At 39.5% G+C, this 22,650-nt stretch overlaps 1 protein-coding gene across 1 annotated transcript; it reads right to left on the reverse strand.

Annotated features, from left to right (window-relative positions):
- Positions 1-4,470: 4,470 nt before the first annotated feature.
- On the reverse strand, positions 4,471-17,931 carry LOC149299839 (serine/threonine-protein kinase TBK1-like). The gene is made up of 20 exons (XM_089486128.1): positions 17,845-17,931; positions 16,208-16,348; positions 15,469-15,598; positions 14,510-14,691; positions 13,824-13,984; positions 13,511-13,621; positions 13,135-13,314; positions 12,053-12,249; positions 11,573-11,631; positions 10,986-11,077; positions 10,285-10,386; positions 10,022-10,082; positions 9,583-9,704; positions 9,413-9,489; positions 8,797-8,836; positions 7,918-8,019; positions 7,738-7,834; positions 7,340-7,446; positions 6,511-6,582; positions 4,471-4,522 (listed from the first exon to the last, which is right to left on the reverse strand). Exons 1-20 carry the CDS (start codon positions 17,929-17,931, stop codon positions 4,471-4,473), a joined length of 2,172 nt encoding a protein of 723 aa, XP_089342254.1.
- Between the last annotated feature and the right edge of the window lie 4,719 nt (positions 17,932-22,650).

Consider the following 22,650-nt stretch of genomic DNA (forward strand, 5'->3'; position numbering starts at 1 on the left):
TATACACCTCCCCCGTACCATCCCACATACAGCATCCATCCCAGTATACACCTCCCCCGTACCATCCCACATACAGCATCCATCCCAGTATACACCTCCCCTGTACCATCCCACATACAGCATCCATCCCAGTATACACCTCCCCTGTACCATCCCACATACAGCTTCCATCCCAATATACACCTCCTCCATACCTGCCCACATACAGCATCCATCCCGGTATACACCTCCCCCGTACCATCCCACATACAGCATCCATCCCAGTATACACCTCCCCCGTACCATCCATCCCAGTATACACCTCCCCCGTACAGCATCCATCCCAGTATACCCATCCTCTATCACACTCATGCTAATGGCCACACACATCTACGCCAACATGCAATCACTTATACATACTCTCTCCCTTACCCTCTCATCCCCTCCCTCACCCACAACATTCAGTCTGGTTGCTGTGTGTACAATGCGCGAGCAGTCTTGCTTTTACCGTGGGGTCATGTAACATTGCGGTACGTGACCCTGCTGAGATCCTGGAAATGTGAGGGAAAGGTTTATTTTTATTTTTATTATATTTAGTGAGAGTTCCTTTTACTGAAGTTAGTGGAAAAAGCCAGCTCATGATGATCTGGAGAGCAACACCCTGGAGGGAGGGGCAGTTGTAGGTTACAAGTAGCACCACCTTACTTATCAGAGAGCACACACTCTACTAAATGCCCTGGTGTCACTCATATTGTTATCACCACCTCTCCCAAACAGATGACAAGGGCAAGGCGATGGGGGCAAAGTGGCAACTGCTTTAGGATTATATATAGGAAGATGCGTCCACAGGAATCATACTTAAGAAGACAGGAAGGGAACCATAGCCACAGCTAGAGAAGGCCTCATGCAAAGCAAGTTCTTGTTCTTAAAAAAGGAAGGGCAGGGTTGGCCCTGTATAATGCATTACTAAATGCGTGAGGGGATATGGAAGAAATCTAACCCATTTAAATATGCATTATATAGAAAGTTCTGTAGGTGTTCTATCTTCATAATATATATCAGGGGGATGCTAAGTAACCACATTACATGTCCCAGCCGTAGTAAAGCATAGCATGCACAGAAAGTAAGCTAAAAGTTACCTTGACGGGTAAAAAGGGAAGGGGAGGGAGAGGTGTGAGTTGTACTGATGATGGGAGAGGGCACATATGTATACCCCATATCACTAAACCCCCAAACAGCCTATCAAGACTCTCCAATCTCCTTCATGAGCTGACCAGACCAAGCTGTGAGACAGCAGTGAAAAGAGGGAGAGAGGGGGGAAAAAATAAGAAAAGTAAAACAAACAACTCAAAAACAGGCAACCTAAGCATCCAGATTAGTAGAAAGGAGAAGTTTTTATGATTGGAGGGAAGTTTTCTGAAGCTCCTGCGCCGACTGCCTTCTTCCTCCTCTACATAGCCCTGCGCCAGAAGATACTCTAGCGGAGGAAGAAGGGGGACCTTGCTGGGTGACTCCTGTGCCAGATGGTGCTCCTTTACCTTTTCTCCGGTTTTGATGTACCTACCCCAAGCCACGGCTGGATATTGGATTCAGTTTTAGGTGGCTATGTGTTCACATGTTCATTTGTGTATGAACTCCATTGCTTTTGTCTACAAATGAGCCAAACAAAATCTATATTTTCTATTAAAAACAGACTTGTTTTTTTATTTTGTTGCAAAGCAGCCTTTTCAAAATACTATTATGCACATAGGTATTTATTCTGAAACAATTACCTTTAGTATAGAACTCCTTCTATTCCTAATCCCCATTAATAGTTTGTGATGGCAAAAACACAATCTGCAAGAAAAGCAGTATTATTACTCCCAGCAACATTACTTCACATTAAAGTGTGTGAAGAGATAGGATCAGCATTCCATCAACTGGCGAAAAAGACATTAAAAGGTGAAGTTCCACATACTCTCCTGAGTTCAGCACTTTTGAAACATTAGAAAGATAATTCTTAGCACCGCTGAATGCCCATACACTTCCCAGAAAGAATTCTTCATAGAGCAATTTTATTTGCCCGGGACACAAAAGCACAAATAAGTTGTTTCAGAAACTGAGCTACCCAAATGGAAGTATAATGACTACGACTGACTACCACCTTAATATTTGATCAATTCTCGCTCATATATGCCAACGCACTCATTCAACCGTATGAAGCACATTGGCCACTGGATTTAATAGAATCTAGACCCGACATGCTGCTGACCTCATTAAAATAGGAACTTTACCTTCTTAACATATGTTTCAGTAGAAACATACACACCTATTAAATCTTTTGCTGATTAGACACTTCGTTATGACAATGCTCTGGAAGGCTGCAAAAATAGAATTTTACATTTAGGTTCTGTTTTGGCAATAATGTACATTTTAAGTGTGACCTTTACACATTTACATAAGATCGCTGTCCATGCAGAACCACTGTAGAAATAACCCATCATTAACTAAAAAACAATCCCTAAAATTGCAATAGCATAACATACGAAATGGAGCCACCTGCCAGATTCCGTAGATCGCCTTTCTCACCCTTCACGGTGGCCATCTTATCCTTATGTGTAAAATGGCTTGCAACTGTCTCGCAAGGCTAGTATTTTTATAACACTGGATCTGTTGGCTGAAGAGGTCATAACTATTTAGTGACAGCTTATTCCAAGAAAATACATAGGCACTCACAATCCATGCACACTGTTCTCTATTTGCAAAAGACAGAGCTACCGCAAAATAGAGAATATTTTACAGATAAATGAAGATTACAATAAAAGGATTTTTAAAATCATGGTATTATAGAAAGAAAGCCATGAAATAAAAATATCAGGGAAAGAGATGTATGTATTTTAAATCAGGACCACAGTTAAGGACAGCAACTGGTTTGTCTTCTTCTACCTACCAATTGACCAAATTAGATTGCTCATGCTCAGCGCCCCATTTAGGGAATAATGAGGCCTTGGCGCATTAATATTTAGCAGGCATTGCCAAAACACATAGTGGGTTACACATAAAAAGTTGATTCTGGGCAAAATCTTATCACCAAAGGAACCAATGGAAGGATCCTCAGAACACCCCAAGCTTCTCAATAACGCTCAATGAATTATTTCCTGCACCCTTCCTGTCCCCAAGACGTAGTTCTTTGTACCTCTTGCAATAATGACAGTCCTGCAACAAAACAATTTGATAGCATCATCTGAGTACAGGAAATCCTTTCAAGTTGAGGGTTAGAACAGAGTTGCATTTAAAACTAATACAAAAATGTTTCAAATTTCACAATGTTTCCAGGTAATTAATCACTGCCTCACGATTAACTCGGTTAAGTCAACATCGGATAAGTAACGCAAATATTACAAATGTCAAAGAATTTGCAGGAGCGCATCTTGATTTTTTCTAGCTAGACAGGCTCTCATTAATAATCCTATTTGATAACGAATAGATCCTAGAGACAGATCAGAATAATGTAATAGGAAATGGTCACTCAATTGTCTGTTTTATGACGAAGAACCAATACACTGACATTAACACGGTGAAGCATATGGGTATTTTCCTGGACTGTCCCAAAGTCCTGACGGAATGCCTTTTGCCTGCCAGCCCCTGAAGCACGACCCTAGTTAGTTCTTCATCACATGCACTTGTCTACCTGCCACACAACACAGAGGCAGAGGCACAAGAGAGGCATGAAATGTGAATATGACCATCAGATAACTGATCAATTTAATGAAAAATCTAATATTTATTAGATATCTCAGAGTTGGACAACCCCCAGGTGTCAGACAATAACGACTAGAAACTGCTTCCTGGCTCCTTAGGTTTGGGCACACTAGCCGCTCTATACAGTGTCCAGCAGCCAGTTCTATACAGTGTTGGTCCAATATTCTCTCAGCTCTATACAGAGCTAGCTTTTCTTTACTATCATTGCCTGCAGCGGTGGAGAGTCAGCTCCTGGAGTTTGTGGTTGGCTCCTTCAACTACCGTAAACTCGTCAAGTCCAGAGATATCTGCAAACACTATAGTTATTAAAGAATACCAGGTGTGCTTATGTGCCATTACAGCCATCAATAGAAACTCATGCTGGTTTATTCACATTAGAAGAAAATTACAAGTTAAAGTGCAATTTGAGGTGAATACCAGGATTTTTTTAAACTAAGGATTTACAGTGATTAAGACAGACAGATGTTTTATTTACACGTTATGCTTACAGGATACAGTTCATTTTATGATATATTTATGCTGTTAAGAACACAGAAAATTACACAATCAGGTTTAACAGCATTAAAAAGTAAAATACTACATTGAAACATTTCTCTATATTCACAATATGATACAAATATATACACAGATCTCTGGCACTGAAATCATACACGATGATTGGGGAACAGGTAAATATTTCAAGGTCCTTGCACGGTCACCAGTGGAACGGTGCACGGTTCACAGCTTGCCACATACAAGTATTTGAGGTCACTAAATGCAATCCACGTTCCGGAAGCCACCGTCCATAGTCAGAGACCCAAATCTGATAAAGTAGAGCAAAGGAACAAAGATTTTTTTTTTTTATTAAAATACATCCACATAATTTTGTTTATTTGTCACATTTTAATGTTTCAGAGCATCAAATCTTAATATAAAAAAAAAATAGTAAACACAAAATGCAGCTTTGAAATGATCATTTCATGTTTTCAATGTAAAGAGTTAATAGAAACCTATATCACCCATGTGAAAAAGTAATTGCCCCCCTTAACCTAATAATTGGTTGTGCCACCCGTATCAGCAAAAACTACAATCAAATATTAGATAACTGGCAATGAGTCTTTTACTCCGCTGTGGAGGAATATTGTCCCACTCTTCTTAGCAGAACTGTTTTAATTCAGCCACATGGGAGGGTCTTTGAGCATAAACCGCCAATTTAACGTCATGCCACAGCATCTCTATCAGATTCAAGTCGGGACTTTGTTTCTTTGGAACCAGTGTATGAGGACTTTGTGTGCTTCAGATCATTGCCCCGCTGCATAACCCAACCGCACTTGAGCTTTAGGTCGCAAAGTGATGGCTGGATATTTTTCTCCAGGATTACTTGGTAGAGAGAATTCATGGTTCCTTTAATTATGGCAAGTTACCCAGGTCTTGGAGTATCAAAGCAGCCCCAGACCACCTCACTGTTACCACCACTGTGCTTGACTGTTGGTATGATGTTCGTATTGTGGAATATGCCAGATTAAACAGGACCCATGTCTTCCAAAAAGCCCCGCTTTTGACTCATCAGTCCACATAATATACTAAACGTATTGGGAGTCATCAAGAGTTTTTTTGGCAAATGTGAGGATGTGAGGTGAGGCTTTATGTACTTTTTGGTCAGAAGTGGTTTTTGCCTTGCAACTCTCCCATGGATGCCATTTTTTTTTACACAGTCTCATTCTTATTGCAGAATCATGAATTTAACTGAACTTAACCTTAACTTGAACTTAACGGAGGCACGTTAGCCCAGCAGTTATTTACATGTTATCCTGTATGTCATAAAAGAACCCAAACTGAGTCATTAATGCGCTCTTGTAGATATTGTTGGTAGAGCGGCCACTCCTGGAAAGGCTCACCACTGTTTTAAGTTTTCTCCGTTTGTAGATAACGGCCCCAACCGTTCTTTAGTGAAGCCCCAGAGCCTTAGAAATAGATTTAAAACCCTTTCCACCCTGATGCCAAAGATTTTGTTTTTCATCTGTTCTTGAGTTTCTTTAGATTGCGGCATCATGTGCTGCTTTTTGAGACTTTTAGCCTACCCTACATAGCAAGGTTCTACCTAATTGATGTTTAGATTCAACAGCACTGGGATTAATCATGGCTGGGTGCGTCTAATGAAATTAAACCCGACTATGAACTAAATTCAATTACGATTTTACCAATACACTGTGCTAAACTTCAACCAAACATATATCATGCTGGCCACATTACAATGCGGAAGATTTGCTATACTCCTGATAAATAACCAATGTGGCAAATTCCATTACATGCTCCGACGGTATAATCTTATGTGTAATTATTGTGTTGTACAAATTTAGTGAATAATGGTGAACCTACTAAAGGACAGTGAAGAACAAAAACGCGCATCAATCGGACTTGTGCCAATGCATTTAGGGAAGAGAGAATCTGTTAAGGTCCCAAATCCCAAACAGACTAACAACTGTGAAAGGATACACCGACTACTGGCATGAACTCGTGCCAAGTGATTTTTGCACTACATTCACTGCATTTTCTCTAAAGTAGTCTATTTTGCACCCCATAAACACTGACCACTAAACATTAGGGAATCAAATCTTTCTAGAATAGGCAATATGGTAAACTAAAGAATACTTTATATTAATAGGTATATTCACTATTTTGGTGAACATGGTCGAATATATTCATTGTGCCACCGATTCAGGACAAGGATAAGTCTCACAGAATATTAGTCCCAGAAGCAGAGGGGATGCCTGGTCCTGAATTAAACATTTCATTATCTGATTGGTTTACCTTTCCAAAATGTGATTGTTTTCGGCTAGCTCTTTGACAACTCCCTCCATCTCTTCTTTCAACTTGCGCATTCTGTGAAGCCAAAAACACACATTTCTCAATTTATTTATTTATTGGCCAAACTGGAAACACTAGAGTATGAAGTTCATTCACAAGAAGTACAGATAACCAAAAGTTCACGATATAGATGACGAGAAACATTTTAGCTTAAATATACTATCCATATCCTTCCCATCTACAACGTATATAAGATGCATCAATGTTAATTTAGCCCCACCTAGAAAAGAAAAGATGTCGAATGGGAATGTTTGTGCGCATGACATATATATCTTATATATATATATATATATATATATATATATATAGGTTATTCATCATTTTCATAAGCACATTAAACGCTGTGTTGGAGAAAAGTTCCATTTTATAGGAACACTTCAGGCATCCTAAGTACCATACTTAGATGCATATGATAGAAGACTGCCCTTTTTAACCCCTTAAGGACAACGAGCTGTCCGTAAACCCATATTAAACAATGCATTGTGAGTACGGGCTTTGTCATGAAGGTGTTAAATCTTTTGTCCCCCTTACAAATGATGGAGGGATTCCACCTCTGTTCCGCTCCTCAGCACCTTGGCTTGCAGGTGGTATGTTTGGCCAAACACATCCCCTGCTAGCCATCACACAAATGTGTCAGCCAGCTCTGATCTATGTGAAAAAGTTTTAACGGGGGTCTAACACACACACAGGGGCCGCACTGCATTTTCTACAAGGGCTTGTAGACTCTTAAGTAAGGAAACATCATTTTGGTATGGTGCACATTGTCGCTTACCCAAGAGTCATTTCCACTAAGGTGTTGGGACTTGAATAGATTGGGTTCACTGCAGGTTTTATCCCGCCGGGGGCAGCAAACATTTTCTGAGGCATGGTTTCTTGATACTGCAATAACATTTTAAAGAAAAAAAATACTTAGAATCAAACCAAGAGGAACAAAAAACTAACAGATAAGGTGTGAAAACTAATATACGAGATAAGTCCAAGGATCCCAGATCAATCCAGCATTTAGAGAATTTCAATCTACATTGCGCTAAAGCTCCTTTTTCTGTTGGCTAGAACTCTTTTTTACAAAATTATTCCTCAGTTAAAAGACAAAACATAAAACACAAAGCCAAGAATTTGAGTTTGGTTACCATGAAGCAACAAATGAGCTTTAATTAACCAAATAGGTACCTGATTAATATAGTGCTGGCACTTTGTAACTTCTTCTTCAATGTCAAAACACTGACTGGTGAGCGTAAGCAGCTGTTTCCGTAAAACAATCGTCTTTCTGGAAGCAGAGTAAGTAAAGTTTAACACAGCTTTGGGATGGTCTCTCTTTGCAACAAAGCCCACATGCCCTGATTAACTAACCTCATCCAGTCCTGCGCCTTGCTGCGGAACTCGTCATATTTGGCAACACATTCATCCTTGAACAGCGAAGCAGCCTTTTTGGAGTGTAAGCACAACTTCTGCCTGGACATAGAAATACAGAGATTTACTTCACTGTGCTGCGTTTATAATAGTATAGAAGCGCAAATGAATGATTCTTCTCCAAAATGAAGACTGATCTACAGCAAGATCAACACACACACACACACACATATATATATATAATGTTTTAGATCATTGCTACTGCATAGCTGAGGAGCACAGGCTATGCGAGGGTTGCCGGACCGATCACATCAAGGTGGTTTCAACAGGCAACACGAATGATAAATAAAACTGAAAGTAAATGAGAAAGTGGCAATGTGCAGTACCAGAAGGAAAGGCGAGTTTGTTGTGGTATATAAAATACACTTTACTCAGCAAGTTAATATTCAGGAAGCCAGGACAGATGGTATAATGATCAACCTGATGTAGTAATGTACGGTAATTAAAAAGTTTGATCATACAGTAGAGGCACTTCCTTGGAGTTTCACATATTATAGGGGGTTATTCACTCATTATATTCAACTATTATATTCATTCATTATATTGAAAACAGAAAATAATAAAACAGACCCTCTCCAAATAAAAATACAAAAAACACTTCAACCGTACCCTTTTAAGACAAGGAGATGTCGTAGAGGCACCAAGCAGAATGAAAGTCCTTTGAAGTACTAAAAAAGTACTAATAACTACATAATAACAAAAGCAGCCTAACAATTGTTTTAAATTGTTGTGAACGTACGGGCTGCGGCAGGGTTCACATGAATGGGTTCTCTAGGTGCGGTCATGTACCCAAAGCATATAAAATATTTTAACACTTACTTGTCAAACTTGTGTATCTGCTCTTCATTGTATGTAAGCCCTATAAAAAGTAAAGAAGACTGCATTCAGATCATAAAATGACTCCACAACTGCATATGTACACATAGAATACCTGCTCACAACAGCTGGACCTGTCATCTATACAGCTTTCAACAAAACTACCTATACGTTTACTTTATCTGTTTTTATGGCTGTTTTACCTTAGCATACCCTGCATAACTAATACCTGTATTGAATTCTTCTTACTCCTTATTTTAAGGCTGTCGATTTCCAAAAGTCAACTAACTTTATGGGATGGTTTTATCATGTAAATCATGTGACAATTAAGATGGCTGCTCTCCCTGGCATCCAAAGAAGATGGTTTTCTAATATAATAATACAACATACATGTCTGCTATAAAGGCAAAAGAACATGCTTAGACACACTAACTTTGAAAGGGACAATCACTTTTGTTTTTTCCCTATAGCTTCTAATCATTGAAAATCAACAATGTACTTTTACTACTGATATCTGTTAGAATGTGAACATGCTGGATTATCTATACTGATGACGTGTATATAAACAAACATATATATATATATATATATACACACACACACTATATAGAATACTTACTGCGCTGTGCTTTATCCTTTTTGAATTGACAGTATATTTCTGTGATTAAGCTTAGCAGCACTTGCAACTTCTCCAAACTTTAGGGTGCAAACAAAAAAGTGGAAGGTTTAGAACGAGACCTTAAATGCCGAATAAGAAACCAAGTGAATTGGATTTTACGGGTCACTTACTTCCTATCACTTGGGTGAGTGCCCTCGACACTCATCCATGATTCACTTAGAAGTCCCCCTGGAGATAGTTTATTTTTAATTTCCTGTAGAGATGTCTCCAAATTTTCTTGCGAACTGGAAAGCTGAAGTTGGAATTCAACAATATGTTATTCATATACACAAACTGCATTTCACAAATCAGGAAATGTGTCCAGTTTATGAGAAATATATACATCACACAACTGTGTGCCAATGGAAGATAGGATACATTGCCTTGTAGGATATCTACTTTTGACAAAGAATTAAGCCCGTCGTTGGTTGCATCTGTAGCTACCATTCTACCGTCTGACATATTTCAAATATATAATACAATATATGTCGATAAAAGGTTATTTCTAAAGTGGATAGAGAGGACCAGTTAACATATACAAACATATATAGAAACTTTTAAAGGACTTACACGGTGAAGCTTGGAATGTAATTCATAAAGTTCTGATTCGACACTGATTACATTTTCATATCTGTAAATCAATTTTAGACATGTCAGGGTAATATAAAACTACATTTCTTTCCAAATCTACTATCCGAGTAGCCTGAGCCACATGGATTGCGCAACATATCAATGAAAAATATGTTTTAGAGTACAAGAAAAACAACATTAAAACATGTAAAAAAAATATATAAAAGAAAAACAAACATTAAATTAAAGAAGGGGGAACTTACATTTTCAGATCTTTTTCTATGTTTCTGTTGCAAAAGTTAAACTTGAGAGTGACCTTGGTATGCTTGTGAATGGTCTCGTTGTATTCCTCCTTCATTAATTCACTGGAAGAAAATGCCCAGCACAGTAGTTTATAAAACACATTAAACTCCCACAAACAATCATTTAGTTTCTGGGAGTTATGTATTATATTAGCAAATGATCAAGGGCATGGAGATCACATCACAAGCAGTAAGGACACTATATCCAGACGGTTCAACAAACTCAATGAGAACTGAAATGAGGCTGCTGACTTATTACAGTTACCTGCAATAGAATATTATTTAAATATGTACTTGGTATCTAATAAAGAAATTATTTCGAGAATCAGATTTCACCAAAAGGGGAAAAACGAGTTAATGGAAATTAAACCATCCAAATGCAGAAAACAGTAGAATAATAAGGCAGCACGCTTGCTTTATAAAGGTGTGTTTCATGCATACATTGCTTTTAAATCTGAAAACCCTATACATTTAAAATGTGTAATTCAGGAGAATGACAGATCCCTAAAGACATAATATGGCGGTAAGTAATGCTCAATTTCATATCTCTAGGTTTGCATGACTGGGTGCAACCCGAGGAGTAAATGTACGAATAGGACAGGTTAACCTATACGACATAAAGAGAAAGTATACAAAGTATACAAACATTAAGTACTGCTTACATTAGCCAGCGTATTCCTTTCCTCATAAGCTCCTGTCCAAGCAGCAGGGAAGAATATAGCCTACAGTAGTAGCATACAATGCCTGTTACTACCTGGACAAGACAAGAACGAGACGATCTTCAATCTCATATACTTAAGGCTTTCACATCTTTTTTATGTTGTATTACAATCATTGTTGAACAACCAATCAGTAAGATTCTTAAAAAAAATGGCGATTCACAATTTCATATTTGTACATTTAAAAACACATTTAAGGAAACTTAAATTATATGGTTATATATTATTTCTGGTAGAATTCTATATTACAATCCAGGCAAAGTTTTTGTCAAGCAATATTTTACTGAGACATTAGAGTTTACTCCCACACACACACACACACACATATTACGTAAAGCAACCTGAAACTCATAACATTATTACATAAATAGTAATAACATGCTTCATTCCAAAGCTGCTTTTTTTCTTGACACATTCTCTCTAACCGCTTACATCGTTAACTATCATTCACAACTTAAATTATTTCAAACACAGATACATTTAGGTAGCTTGCGCAAATCAGATGTCTTTATGAAGAAAAAAACACCAACCTTTGCCAAATTAGCATCAGCGTCCAAATCAAAGGGCAAGAGAAGCTTTGGTAAAAAGACTGTAATATAAATAAAATATTGTTTAATTCACATCATCTGTTATTTCCCTCTTTACAATTATGAACCTGGAGGGCATAGTTGCAGTTGTATTACTGTGAAACATTTGTCCAACAACCCCTTAGAGATATATTGTGTGGAGGAGAGAATATGCACAGAGCAGGAGACACTTTGGCGCACTCTAGTGGCCAAATCCACTGCCATGGGCATACGATTTTAAGATCAACATACAACAAATTTACTGAAATATCACAGAGTCTTGCGCACTAGCTTATAGAGAGAAAAATGTGTCTATGAAAGCTGATAGCCTACTCGAGTTGTTTGAATACAAAATCAAAAACTGAACAGGTTGTTTCTTTTAAAGCTCTCGGATGTGGCTAAATTATTTTTAAAGGTTCCGCTAATAAGGACCATGACACGTACTTTCTTCGTATCTCAGACCAATGATGTTCACAAGCTCCCTGGTCACCACGTAAATAGGGCTGTCCTCGGTGGTGATTGGGAAACTCTGCGCCAGCCTCCCTGGCTCCAGTACCAGCCTCCTCCCTTCAAACAGAAGCTCCTGGTTCTGCGCCGGAATCATTGTCTGCTTGTAAATGAGATCATGGAACTCTGTAGCCCTGAAACACATACAAGGGGCAGGGGGTATGTGAGGCACACACTTCTGCTGCAAAACACATTGAGATTTTTTTTTTTACTAAAGCAGAAGAAGTTGCTGATTGTGATATGGATTGTGAAGGGTTAATCCCAATGAGCTTCCCCTGCAAGAAGATACTTATTGAAAATCAACGCACAGATTGAACTATGCATTATGCAGGGTCAGCTCAGCTCATTTGTAAAAGAGAAACTTGTCAGAGGTGGCCCAAAATAATGCATAGTGACGTGGAGACTTCCTTATTTCGTAAATAAACCCACAAGAATACACAAACATGCTTATTTTACATAAAAAGAAAAGGCTTAAATACTATTTATTTTTACCTTTAGGATTGGTGATAATCTAGCATATTTTCATTAATTCATGAAAATGTGTCATAAAGAATCAACTTCAAACTTATTTTGTGTTGTATACCATCTTCGTTTTTTCTTTACTTGCAGCACTTTTTGCAAAAAGCCTTATCATACACATAGTTCACCCAGGGCAGGGGTGTCCAACCTGTGGCCCTCCAGCTGCTGCAGGACTACATCTCCCATAATCCTCTTTCAGCTAAGGGGCTGGCTGAGGAGTATGGGAGATGTAGTCCTGCAGCAGCTGGAGGGCCACAGGTTGGACACCCCTGACCTAGGGTGCTAGAAACCCTATGCCAGCCCAGCACAAGCAACTCAAAATGAGCAGGTGATACAGAACACATATATAAGCACCCAACATCAACATCTGGCGCAATACCTCCGGGTTAAGAAATCTAAAACTAGTTTACAATCTGGACGTCTGCCACAAGATATCAAATGAGGATAAAAACACTATAAAAGTCTAGCTTATAATATACAAGTGATGGAAAAGGACATACATATCATATGCATGGATATATATCTTATGGAGTGTCATTTGCTGAAGTGAGAAGACGTGGATCACGATTCGACGGAATATGTCACTGGTTACTGCAAAGAACTGGTCAAAGCCCCAGCACTTCTCCTGATCGGCTTCAAGAATGTTGGCCAGAACTGGGGTAAACAAAACCTGAAGGCCACTGGGAACATAACAGGAGAAAGTGGTGAAACCCCTTATTGTTATTCAACAACTTCTTATACATTCAGTTTGTACACATGCTAGACAAATTTAAATAAGAGCAAAACAAATCTGTAACGAATTCTAGAAGCGAAGGACATTAAAAAAAAAAATGCCAAAAAATATTAAAACAATATGGGAGGTTGTTAATTACTTACTAGGACAAGCTGCAACTAAGAGGCAAATCTCTGCTCCATTCTATTGGACCATTTTCTGCTCTCTGAACACCAGATATTGCCCCAGAGGGCTTTCCAGTAATTATCTTATACCTGTAAAAAAAAAAAATTAAAAATATTAAAAAATACAGAACATTTCCCATACAGTTGTTCTTAGATTTTGAAACATGTAATTAGAGAACAAGTTACACCAACTCATTGTACAACCTAAGGGATGAAAGGTACACATTTATCTTATTGTTAAACAGCACAGCAATAAGGAAACCAAAATTCAAAGACTAAATATCCCACACACATGACTTCCTTGTTCCGTCGCGGTCCTTCAAAAGGTCTAAAAGGTAGACTTCCTGTAGCAGCGTGGTAGAACGTCACGCCGATGCTCCACAGATCCACAGTAGCGCCATACTTTTTTTGATGTTCCTTTCTAAGCACAGCCCGCTCATACATGTCTGGATGCTGTTTAAAAACAAAACCTAAAATGAACTTGTTTGTAATATAAGTACTTTGGGTGATTCTGACGCATACTGGATCAGGCAGCTACATAGCATCCCTATTGTTCTAAAGGCTTTCGTCAGAAGATGTAAGAGGAACAGTATCTCATCGTGTTACATAACCATATTGTTACAGAACCATTGCTTCTTTAGTTTGTGCATAATTCTTAGTTTAATCCAGGAGTTGACAAATTTGGTTTATATCTAGAAGCTAGATTCTTTTCACCAATACTAACACACTTACACACACACTTACACACACACACCGACGTCCTAACATACTGTGCTGAGGGAGCAGGGAGGTTGTTTGCAGTACTGGGCAGTTAGGGAATGTATAGTGCTCCCCTGCAAAATCCTAAGCGTGAGACAGCAATTAATTTGCTTCACTGTATTACCTCTATTTGAAGTGTTGTTCTGGGGTATCAAATGCTTTCTCAAGACACAATCACACACTAATAACACATCATGATAACAGTGCAGAATACTTTACCAAGTACTCCTCGGTGCCATAGAGCGAGACAAACTGCTCATCGTCCTCCAGCTCCCTGGCTGCACCAAAATCGGTCAGTTTATAAACGGACTGCCCATCTTCCCCGACAACGCGCATGATATTGCCTGGTTTGATATCACGGTGAATTATTCCATTTTCCCTGAGATGGTTCATTCCTGCCACTAGAAAAAGAAGAATGATCTTTGTAAACTCGTTAATTGAACGGTAGCTGGATTTCAAATTTTATATAGTATTGTTACTTCAACTAGCAATCCAATATATGGCTATTTCTATCAAAATGCTCCACAGAGGGCCGCACAGAAGCAGATATCCAGATTCCAACCATCCCAAAGACTCTGCCCAACAACTTAACTAGAAATCAAGCACTGCCTGAATGTTAACATATTTTTATCCTTAAAATCAGTAACAATAAGCTTGTGTCTTTGTCACAGACTGCATCTATTGCAAGGCAATCCACCCCATCAGGAAGAGTCCACTAGAAATGTGCACATGAGTGGGAACCAGGGGTGGGCTGGGGCCTTCTGGCACAGGGCGGGGGGAACGTAAAGATTAGTGGCCAAATTGGCTAGACCCCCTCACCCCCCGTAACTAACATACGCACCTACACACACTTACACATTCATGGTAATACACATACATGTTGGACCGGGTCTTTGTGTGCAATCTTGGACCAGCCCGCCCCAGGTGTGAACCATCCTCTATTACATGACATGCTATGCAGTAATAGAGGCTTTAATGCCCATTGTTTTGATGGTTGGAGAAATCATGTAGGCAGAAAGTGGTTAAAGTAATTGTTAAAGCTTTAGGATAAGTTTCGAGGAGGCGGGGGTTACATTTTCAGTGAGCTGTATATAATGATAATAAACACTGCAAGGCTGTAACAAAACATGAGTTGCACTTATTAAAAGTCTTACAGACCATGTGAATCAGATACATACCGACATCACGTGATACAATAAGGAACTCTGATTCGGGCAAACCGTACGCGTTAGATGGTTCTTCTAGAACAGAGTACAAGCTCGCGCAGGGACAGAATTCCATAACTAGAACTTTGTGTCCACTAGATGTCTGAAATAGAAAAGACAAAAACGAAAACTCGTTAATTGCTATACTATCAGCAAACCGGTACAAGACTACTTTCGTCCCCTGCAATTTCAGACTAGAAATGGAGACAAAAGGGAGAGAAAAAATGTAAGTTGGTTACTTTGCAGTTTCAGAAATATTTTTCCAGAAATAGATTTGTATATTCAAGACCCGTTGGAAACACTACTCGTGTGATACACTGGGTCTAAATCAATGACCTGTAAAGCAAGCACTAAATTGTGAGTTTAGACCGGCCTAGAATTTCTAAATGCGGGATTTTGAAAATCTAGAAGATCTGGGGAAAAAATGTATCAATTTAACACAAGCCAAGTTACTAAGGACCTCATTTATTCACAAAATGCATAAAAGTTTCCATTAGCTTCCACAGTACAATTTTTTACCGGTCGTCTAGATTGTAGGAAGGTCACTGAATCGCATCCCAGTTAAAGCCAGTTAAAATTAAGACTGGCCATTGAATCAATCCCATTGACAAAAGCTAACAAGTGAGTTTTGGACTTAGGGCTCAGGCAACCATAGACATTAAAACTACCAATATACCCATTAAAAAATACAATGCTTTATGAGCCATTTTACCTCTTCCTCGATAGCAAAGAGTTTGACAATATTTTTATGGTTGAGTTTCTTTAACACTTCAAACTCCCTTGTTTGAACATCTGCTGGACGAAGGAAGCTTAAGTTGTTGAAAACTTTAACAGCATATAGGTCCCCAGTTTTCTAAGAGGAAAAAGAAACACAATTTCAAGCGGTACATGTAAAAACTCTAAGTTATCAGTCGACATGAAATGAGTACAAGTTAAGCTGTCTAAACTGACTGTTTTTGAAGATGCTGCTTGCACTCTGTTGTCCTGTAATAGCCCCAAAAATGTGGGTTTTACTGCCCAAAAAATTTACTTTACATTTATGGATGTTGGATCTCATCTGCCCTTTTTCTGACCAGTCCCAGAATTTAATCAAACCTTTAGTCCAGTTTACACCCCTACAGATTTTGGTATAAAATAAATAAATAAATGATTTCGCCCCTGGGTCAGCAGCTTCAGTAAGTGGGTGGACAAAAAGTGAGATGACCTTAATAAGTGAATTTATATACTGTACATATAAGTAGCTTCATTTCACCTTAAAATTTAAACAAATCTAAAACCAGGCAGTGCTAACAATATACCGGTATATCTAAATATCAAGATGAACTCTACATAACAGCTTAAAACAAGAAGTCAATAAAAAAAGTGGCAAAGTAACAATGTGCGTTAAATTATAACTTTTAGGCTAGGTTTCCACTTGGGTTTTTATCCTGCGTTATTTTCTTGATGAAAAACGCCAGGAAAACCTGCCACTGCATTTACCTGCGTTTTGGCGTTTTTTCTGGCCTTTTAGCCTTTCTGTGGAAATTGCTTTTTTTGACCTTAGGCAGTTTTTCCCGCCTTTACAAGTTAGAAGTTTCACCCAGCTAAAAGGGATTAGGATAAATGGCAAGTATCTGCCCCCTCCTGATGTCCTTTACTTGGTAGAGTTCTACTTAAACACGGCCCGGCGGACCCTTTTGTCTCTTTTCTGTGGTTTGTAAGGCCTGCTTTATTCCGAATGTCTGCTCCTCTAAGAAGATTGGCCCCAAATGATGGTGCAAATTGTTTGCTGTTGCTTTTGGCACGCAGGATCCAGTTGATGCGTCGGGTATGTTTGTTTGTAATGGCATGTTTGTTCTAACTGGTGTAAAATTCAATATGAACTTTGTTTTGTGTGAAACTGTTTGTTTCCAGCCTATTTCTCGTAGGACACACAGATACTGGGTTCATCCTCTGCATTGTAACTGTGGAAAAAAACGCCAAGGCAAAACCCACATGGCTTTTTCATGGCGTTTTTTCTCTCCCATAGACTTCTATTGGAGAAAAACGCCAAGATTTCCTTGCAAAAAACGCCAGTGTCAACATGCTGCGATTCCGAAAAACTGCCACAGAGCCCAAAAAGCAGAAAAACGCCAAAGAGGACTGAAAAAATGCCGAACAGAAAAATGCCAAGTGGATATGGCATTGTGCGATTTCCTATTGAAGAACAGCTAACATCTGGCTGCAGCATTTTTTCACAAAAAAAACGCCGTGTGGCTGAATTGGTGTTTTTAGCAAAAAAAAAAAACAAGTGGAAACCTAGCCTTACCATAGTAAGGCATTTTCTTCTTTTTGTACTTCCAATTATGCACTATGACATTTATACGATACCTTATTGCGCCCCCGAAACACATTTGCTGTTGCGCCTTGTCCCAAAATATCGGAAAGCAGCCAGAGGTAATTTGCCGTGCTCTGCATTTTGTCAAGCCCGGAAGTCTTATAACAGTCTGAAGAAAAAGTGAAATAAATGTTTATCAGATGTTATTGATCAGTCACATGACATAATTCTTTACTACATGTTAGTGTGAGATCACAAGGCAAATAACCATAAAATGCTTTACTCAGCAAGGTCAGTTATAAGGTTTGATTTATCACTCATTACAAGCGCACAATAATACAAAATAGTTGAATGACAATAGTGAAGTATAAAAATAAAAAAAAAGAATGAAAACAGACAGTCCAGATATAAAAAACAAACAAAAAAAACAAAAAAAAAACTAGCAGTGTTTCACATATTGAGAACGGATGCCTGGAATAAACAAGGGTGAGCAGGATGACGTGTGAGACGACGTGATGTCACCGCAGCAGAGCTGTAACACAAAATGTTTGGATATCACCTCTTATTTAAAAAAAACTGAAGTATTAAGCCTTGTCTTCGGAATATCCTGAATCCACTTTAAGCCATTGGAGGACTTTGCTTAGAGCTCCCGGGGGGGGGGGGGGGGGGGGGGTGTTATGTGACAGGAAGGAAATATATCTCATATGGATTACAGAAACATCACTTCTGTTGAGAAAGTCTGGGAAGTCCCAGTCCCATTAAGCATGTGTTTGCTTCTTAATATTGATGGCTTGGCATGAAGGAGTAAACTCCAATCAGCATCTAAAGCATGATGTAGAACCTTGTATGTAGAGGGTCTGATCTCTTAACAGCAAGATATCTTATGATGCCCCTCATTTGTATAACTCAAAACTCAAGTGTTCTTCACACACAGTCAACTACATTAGAGGAATATATCCGATCCCAGCTGCCGGTGTGTATTTGGTCTTGTGCATGACCAGTTGTAAACTGCCCACAAGACTTGACGTGCCAGTATCTGCTTTTCTCTACCCACAAGCCTCCTGAATACAGCCCAGCAGCCCAGGCACAGAGGTAGCGATCAGACAGGAACCTATGCAGAGGAATGAAGACTTCCTTTTTAAGAGACATCTATGTAAAGGTGCACTTATTTGATGTTATCAGCTGCTACTATATTTTTATGGAAATTCCAGGCAACCTTTTGGTTTTTTGTTTTGGTTTTTTTTTTATAACAGAAATGTACAGCTATGCATCTATAGCATAACATCCAAACTATAGGTTCAATATACAAATCTCACATTTTCAAAACGGTGGTATCATGGTTGCAAATCAGCAGAATGGCACTCGACGGACAGTGCAGGACCTGATCATCAAATGAAAGTAATAAGTATGAATGTGTGGGCCATATATCCTTTAGAACAGACCTGGGCAAAGCACGGCCCGCGGGCCACATCCGGCCCGCTGAATAGCTCGGACCGGCCCGCAAAGAGTGTCCTGGTGACTCACCAATGAGTCCGGTGTCCCCCCCGGCCCCGGTCACTTACCTTAAACTCCTGTGTTGGAAGCGTTTGTCTCGGGTGCCGGCGCTTTACGCTGGGCGCCGGCATATGACGTCAGACGCCGGCGATCAGCAGTGAAGCGCCGGCACCCGAGACAAACGCCTCACGCTTCCAACACAGGAGTTTAAGGTAAGTGACCGGGGCGGGGGGGGGAGATCCTGAGAAGGGGGGGTTAGGGAGTTAGAGGGGAGATACTGAGAAGGGGGGGTTAGGGAGTTAGAGGGGAGATACTGAGAAGGGGGGTTAGGGAGGGAGGTCTTACTGTGTGTGTGTGTCTTACTGTGTTTGTGTGTGTGTGTCTTACTGTGTTTGTGTGTGTGTGTGTCTTACAGTGTGTGTGTGTGTCTTACAGTGTGTGTGTGTATCTTACTGTGTGTGTGTGTCTCACTGTGTCTGTGTGTGTCTCACTGTGTCTGTGTGTGTCTCACTGTGTCTGTGTGTGTCTCACTGTGTCTGTGTGTGTCTTACTGTGTCTGTGTGTGTCTCACTGTGTCTGTGTGTGTCTCACTGTGTCTGTGTGTGTCTCACTGTGTCTGTGTGTGTCTCACTGTGTCTGTGTGTGTCTCACTGTGTCTCACTGTGTCTGTGTGTGTCTCACTGTGTCTGTGTGTGTCTCACTGTGTCTGTGTGTATCTCACTGTGTCTGTGTGTGTCTTACTGTGTCTGTGTGTGTCTCACTGTGTCTGTGTGTGTCTCACTGTGTCTGTGTGTGTCTCACTGTGTCTGTCTTACTGTGTTCATAGCTTATTCAGTTATTGTAATAAATATTTTAGCCCATTTTTTAGCTCAAAATATTTTTTCCTTTTTTTTCTCCTCTAAAATCTAGGTGCGTCTTATCAGCAGGTGCGTCTTATAGAGCGAAAAATACGGTATGCACTCCGAAGCCTTGTTCATTTTGTTCACTTCTGTGCTGTGCTAATAGTTATTCAGGCCTTACTTATTCAAGCACCTCTACCAATGACGTAGGCTTGAATAACTTTATTAAACAGCACATAAGTTAACAAAATGGACAAGGCTTCGGAGTTTGTAGTTTGTAGAGGTCTGGCCCTCTAAAACCATTCCAATTTCTCATGTGGCCCCATGGGAAAATTAATTGCCCACCCCTGCTTTAGAACATCTCACCCATTTTTAATAACTCTTCTGTTTCAAAGCCAATGTCTTTTTATAACAAAACCATGAAACCACCCAGCTCTCCTCTAGTACTTTTTTGAACAGTCCACCCTTTTGCATACCTGCCAGAAGTCAGAATTTCCCAGGGCAGTCCTGTTTTTTTGGGTGGGGGGGTCCTGTCCTCCATAAAAATACTGCCAGTGCACAGTGTATTGCATTGTGTACAGGCAGCATTGTGTTTTAACTGTGTATGTTAAGGACACACACTGCCAAACGCTTGTAAACGAGCTCCAAACTTTAGGCTGGAATTATGCTAGATTCTAGATTCTCTGTATATATTTCCAGAGAGGAAGACTAGCAATCATCTGCGCCATTTAAAAATGTAAAAAATATATTAAGGCATGGATGTCAACCGGTTAATTATGAAAAAGTGTTTTGGGAAGCTTTTTCTATTGAACAAAATATCAGATTTCAATTAAATGGCATCCCCCATTTGATCAGTATTTATGACATAATGACAGAGCCCGTACATGTACGGGCTCAAAATGCATTGTTTTCAATGGGTTTAGGGACTGCCCATTGTCCTTAAGGGGTTAAAGTAACCATTTTTGTAGGCAAATATTGTAGTGGGTATCAAGTTTTGTTTTTTTTATAAACTAAACTAAGGGAAAACTTGGTGGACATCTACATTATTTGACGCCCATCCTAACGCTCGTCTTTATAGTGTCCTCTAACACCAACCAGATAAAAATGGGGGTTTTTTTCTGTTGTCAAACATGGCGCGCTGCGATATGACATCATAACCCAGGGCTCCGTGTCTTAAAGGTGCAGTGTCTTCTAATAGTCCATAGATGCTGTGTTGAGTGAAGGATCTCCCCTGTAACCAGCCCATTGAGCAGAGAGAACCTGATCTACCCCGAGTCACAATACATCATTGATCATATAATCATCAAAATCAGACAGGTTTATTTTCTTAATTGACTCCCCATAAAAATACATATCTGAACAGGCGAATGAGAAAAGCAAACAACTGTTAGAAGTGAAACTAGGTTTTAAGGAAACAAGACAGTTGCGACTGCTAATGGTATGAATGCTTCCTGTGCATTTACCATACTAAATATATTCATACGCTGTCTCAAAAGATGTCAGCATAAGTGAAAGCAATGGGGTTCATTCACTAACCATATAAAATGGCCAACATTCCAAATTATCACCAAATATTCTATATTATATGTTTATGTTTGATCAAGAAAATCATTCCAAACCCTTAGAATTTGGAATCAGCAGAGGAACAGGATACGATATGGTCTTCAACGATGGAAGAGGAGATCACCAGCAGCCCAAGGCAGGGCTGGCCTTATCTAATCAACTTACTGTCCTGAAGTTCTCTCCCTTCTGCTCACCCACCCTTACAGAGGCTGCCTCAACTGAACATTCAGCAACTTGGCAATGGGACAGAGATAAATAATGGCGAGAAATAATCATGCGCATCCTGAGAAGTTCAGATACTTTTGTCCATGCTATACACATTAACTGGATATCACTAATTTGAATTTGTGAACACCATTACAATAGTCTTTTAAGTGTATTCAGGAACACTGGCAAGTCTACTGACCAACATCCTAATACCATAACTAGATTTATTTCTCCATTTCAAACTACATCAGTTTCTCTGGTGTGTGTGTGTATGAATGAATGTTACCAGTTCCAGTTGCAACAGAGACAAAGTGTCCACCATACACAGAATCCATCTCCAGTAATGTCACTTCTCAGCCATGTTTATCAACATGTTTTCTTTCCCCATTTCCTAACGATAACCTCAGTCCAGGACCAAGTATTAGATGGGCCTTGAAGTTATCATTTCAAGGTTAGTGTTGAGGGCTATTCTCCCACTAGTGTCCTACAGTCAGTATAGGCTAATCTGTCACTGTGACTCACAGCCTGACCGATCCACGTCAATTCACGCGAAGAGATCTAAATGATCCACTGATACAGGTGGATCTAAAGAACCCACTGGTATAAACAAGCATTCTATAGACTGGTCACACTGTCTCTGCAGTGCATGCAGGTAAATGCTATACGAGGTATACGCACATACAGCATAATCGCATTCACAACACGTCGCCTGAAGAACCAAACAGATAAACTGTAACACACGCTATTTACTAACGA

This window comes from Sceloporus occidentalis, unplaced genomic scaffold (assembly GCF_023333645.1).
Source record: "Sceloporus occidentalis isolate IW3139 unplaced genomic scaffold, rSceOcc1.0.p SCAF_28, whole genome shotgun sequence".
NCBI classification, from domain to species: Eukaryota; Metazoa; Chordata; class Lepidosauria; order Squamata; family Phrynosomatidae; genus Sceloporus; species Sceloporus occidentalis.

Bases quoted from the DNA above. Each gene is read 5' to 3' on its own strand.
- LOC149299839 (XM_089486128.1), bottom strand. From the start codon at position 17,931: ATGCAGAGCACGGCAAATTACCTCTGGCTGCTTTCCGATATTTTGGGA. The intron at 12,250-13,134 runs GTATGTCCTTTT...TATGTGTTTCAG, and splicing joins TATATCCATGCATATGATAT to GGCTACAGAGTTCCATGATC. The intron at 10,387-10,985 runs GTAAGCAGTACT...ATTTTCTTCCAG, and splicing joins AAAGGAATACGCTGGCTAAT to TGAATTAATGAAGGAGGAAT.